The sequence below is a fragment of the Mus pahari genome, chromosome 22 (genome assembly GCF_900095145.1).
Source record: "Mus pahari chromosome 22, PAHARI_EIJ_v1.1, whole genome shotgun sequence".
Classification (NCBI taxonomy): domain Eukaryota; kingdom Metazoa; phylum Chordata; class Mammalia; order Rodentia; family Muridae; genus Mus; species Mus pahari.
The window spans coordinates 20,328,084-20,332,110 of NC_034611.1; the positions used below are offsets into that span (position 1 = coordinate 20,328,084).

Here is a 4,027-nt window from a genome sequence, read left to right on the forward strand (position 1 = left end):
TTTTGGTTTTTCGAGACAGGGTTTCTCTGTGTAGCCCTGGCTGTCCTGGAACTCACTCTGTAGACCAGGCTGGCCTCGAACTCAGAAATCTGCCTGCCTAATAAGTAACTTTCTAACCATGCCTTTGAAACTACTTGCTTTCAATTTAAGTAAGTAAATGCTGATTTGAGTAGTAATGTTAATAGTTTTGGGGAGGAGTAAATGATCCCTGGCCAAAAAATTAACTAAATTCAAGAGTAAACCATCCGCTACATCCATCATTAACTTTTATTCACTGTCATCATATATTTAGGCTAACCAAAACATTTATAGCACTCAGTCTGGATTTTCTCATGTTACCATGTCTGAAGCAATAATTAACTCAGCTACTAGTGGTAAAAACCAGAGGCCCTGGCTGTAATTTCTAGTACCACAAGAAGAAAGTTTCTCATTACCTTAAAGGGTGGCTTATCTACTGTTCAAATGATCACGCAGCTTTGCTAGAGTTGGATGGTTTGAGTTATCCAACTTGTCCTGTCTGGTCTCTTAACTTGGGGTTGGGGGCTCCAGTAATTCTGCTGCCTCAGCCTCAAGATGTTGGAACTACGCACATTTCTAGGTTTACTTTCTTAATACCTTTTTTTTAATGCTTGAATATTTTGCCATGAACATGCAGAAAAGTAATTTATTTTAAGCCACTATCAGAAAAACACTAGAGTATAGACAGAAACAAAGACGTTTAAACACTGCTTCAAATATAATGCCATTTAAATTTTCATACCTTTTCTCCAGTATGTCTAAATCCCACTTCAAATGTGCAGCAACTTTAAGAGCAAGAAGCTTTAGGATTCGATTTCTCTTGTTATCGGGTGGAGGCTGGACTTGGTTTTGCTCATTAACTGAAGGTTTGGAAGCCTGCTCCAAAAACTGAACTATAAGCTGAACTGGTGCAGGATCTAGGATTTAAAAGAAATTAAACTCTTAAAAGTTTTCACTATAAAAACGCAAAAGGATTCGCATATTCTAAAGAATATGGTACTTGGGGGCACGAAACATCTGGAGGTGTGGTCAGTAGTTGCCAGCTTGCTTAATAAGCAAGAGGGTCTGGGGACGATTCAAAATTGACTCATAACAAAGCCCTTCACAGGGAAATAAGCATTACAGGTTCCCAGTTCAAGCTAAGACCAATGCCAATTAGAGGAAAGAAGCACTGTTTTGACAGTTAGGGGCCTTTTATTGAGCTGTCCCTGGCTTTGTTTCCCACAAGAAAAAGTAGCGGCCAACGCCACTTTCTTCACTATAATGAAGGCTTCGCTAAGGACCGCAATCTACGTAAAGAGCTCAGCACCGAGGCTTGGCACCCTACAAGCCCTTAACAATGTGTCAATAGGAACGCTCTAAAAGCATTGAGAGACACTAGATAAAACTGCCCCACGAACGATGGCAACTTTTCACAAAGTTAGTCTCCTACAAGGCCAAATTCGCAAGAGAACGGAGCAAACTAAAGATAAAGAACTTAACATTGTATCTTTACAAAAATGCCCCGAAAGAGGGAAAAAGCCAAGTTCCTTGCCCAGCATCATTTATGCCAAACACCCGTATCCCTATACAACAACCACCTGGCGACAGTACAAGCAGCTGTTTTCGGGGTTGGTTTTTTTAGATTAATTCGGGGTTCAACAGTGAAGTACACAATCCCCTAGCTGAATGAACCTAAGGCTACGGCTGGCTCTAGGCTCCGCAGAGCCGCTCTCAAAGGCTAGCTTCTCCCGCTCTCCCTGAACGAAATCAGCCCCCCCCCCCAGGACCGTGCGACATCGGCGACCCGACCCCCGCACGGCGGGTGTGCGGGCGCCCTTCGCTGTCAGGACCGCGGCAGACCGAAAGCCTTTGTCTGAAACTTTCCTCCGACGCTTCCCGGCTGGGGCACCGTCGAGCCGGGCCCAGCGGCGCCGGCCAGACCTCAGGCAGCGGGGGGGACAGAAGGCAGCGGGCCGGGGACAGCGGACCACGCCCGCCGGCTCCGCCCGCTCACCCGGACAGGCTTTGCGCAGATGCTTCTCCAACAGCGACTCCTCCAGCAGGAACTCGAACCAGCAAGTCTGCGGCGGGGTGCAGGGCCGGCTGGAGGTGGCCGCCTCCCGGTCCGCCGCCTCCGCGCTCATCCTGCCCCCGCCGCCGCTGCTCCCGCCGCCTCCGGGCTCCAACCTGACCCCCGGCCCCCGGCCCTTCAGCCAGCGAAACCGCCCGGAACCTTCAGTCAGCTCGCACGGCCCAAGATGGCGCCGTCGTCGGCCCGAGCCCCGCCCCGGATCCGCAGCTAGCCACGCTCTCGACCAATCCCTGTTAGACTTCGGGGGAAAGGGGCGGGAGCAGCAGACTGCTCCGCCTCCGAGCGGCCGTGGGCTCTCCTGGCCCTTCTGTAGCTGGATTCTGGCGGGGCTCTCCAGGTTCTCTGGACGGTCCCGGAGAAAATGAAGCGAGTTCGATGTCTTCGTAAGAAGACCAGAGAGACCAGATCTAGTTGCTTTGTCTTGGGTGCTTTACCTTTTTGAGACTCCTTCCAACCTAACTCCTCTCCCCGTTTCCCTAAGCAGATTATGCAGTTAAGATCCAACTTTCCTGCGACTGACTTCCCCGGGACTAACTCTCGGTATAAGGACCTAGTTAATTCTCCTCGGATCTCCAGTCTAGGCACAGTAAACCCTATTTTACGTGTTCCACCATTCTGTAACATTCTTAAGTATCGTTATCAATAAAACTAAAAAGCATGGGGTAGTGAGTGGGGCATGCCTGTAAAACCCAGCACTTGGAAAGCAAAAGCCAACGGATTCCCTCAAGTTAGGGACCAGATTGGTCCTTCTAGAGAGTTCCTGTCTGGGAGTTTTTGTCCAGATCAAAATACATCCAGAAGAAAGGTTGAAGAAAACTCCCAGACATCCAACACACACCCCATAGAAAATTTCAGATACGTGTTACTAAAAATAATTGTTTTCATAAAGGGACTCTGAGAAACAAGGAAAAAAAATCAGATTTAGTCTGTTTCTTTTAGATGCTTCACCTTCAGTTTTGTTTTGCTTTGTTTGAAACAGGGTTTCACTCTGTAGCCCAGAATGACCTGAAACTATATAGCCCAGGCTAAACTTGAACTTGCATCCATCTTATTGAATCAACCGCCCAAGTGTGGGATTATAGATTAAGTTCTTTGTGGGCTTTTTTGGGTGGTAATCTGTTGTTTTGTTTTAGATTTCTTTTTAAAAGAATAAAATAAAACCATGTATAGAATATATAAAACTATTCTATAAATATTCTGGTGGATCTTATATTGTAGGACCCCCTTTCAGGGACCCCCCACCCGAGTCTCGGGAAAGGACCCACCCAAGGAAACACGAGAGACCTTCTTGATGCAAAAACATGAGGTAGTTTAATGGCAGAGCTCCAGGCCAATATGTATCTTACACAGGAGACAGAGGAATCAACCACGAGGCTCGAAAGCTAGGGATTTTTATAGAAAGAGGGTTGGGGACTAGGGGGAATTGGCACGGTTTCACCCAATTGGCTCATATGAACATCAGCAAAAAACAATTACACATTAGCAGAATGGTACGTGCAAGTCAGGATGTCAGGAGACCTGAGGGGCGGACACTTATCTAGGTCAGCGGAACATTTGGTTAACATATAACTTCAAACTATGTCAGGAGGGCAACAGGCAGAAAGAGGTGCCAGATGGCTGATGACTCAGCCAAGATAGCCCGGACAAGTTCCTGCAGTCGTCTATCTTTATGGCCAGTCAGCCCCAGGAATGTTTTAACAATGGGCCTGCCTGGATGTGCCCAGGCCTGTTCCACTATGTTTTCAGCCTCAGGCTTCTAAGCTTGCAAACAACTTTTTCTTTGGACTATTTGACATAAGTTACATAAATCAGGCCTCAAATTTTATCTTAAATTTCATTTCCCTTCAATATCCTTTAGGAATAACTGGGATAAACCGGCAGTGGTGGTGCATGCCTTTAATCCCAGCCCTTGGGAGGCAGAGGCAGGCAGATTTC

General features: G+C 47.1%; 1 protein-coding gene across 1 annotated transcript in view; it reads right to left on the reverse strand.

Annotated features, from left to right (window-relative positions):
- Ints8 (integrator complex subunit 8) overlaps nucleotides 1-2,289 on the reverse strand; it is a 49,239-nt gene extending 46,950 nt beyond the window's left edge. The window contains exons 1-2 of the mRNA XM_021222401.1: nucleotides 2,015-2,289; nucleotides 761-935 (exon numbers count right to left, since the gene is read on the reverse strand). Of these exons, the coding sequence (XP_021078060.1) occupies nucleotides 761-935; nucleotides 2,015-2,144 (305 nt within the window). The 5' untranslated portion in view covers nucleotides 2,145-2,289. The remainder of the gene's footprint in view (nucleotides 1-760; nucleotides 936-2,014) is intronic.
- Nucleotides 2,290-4,027: the final 1,738 nt, after the last annotated feature.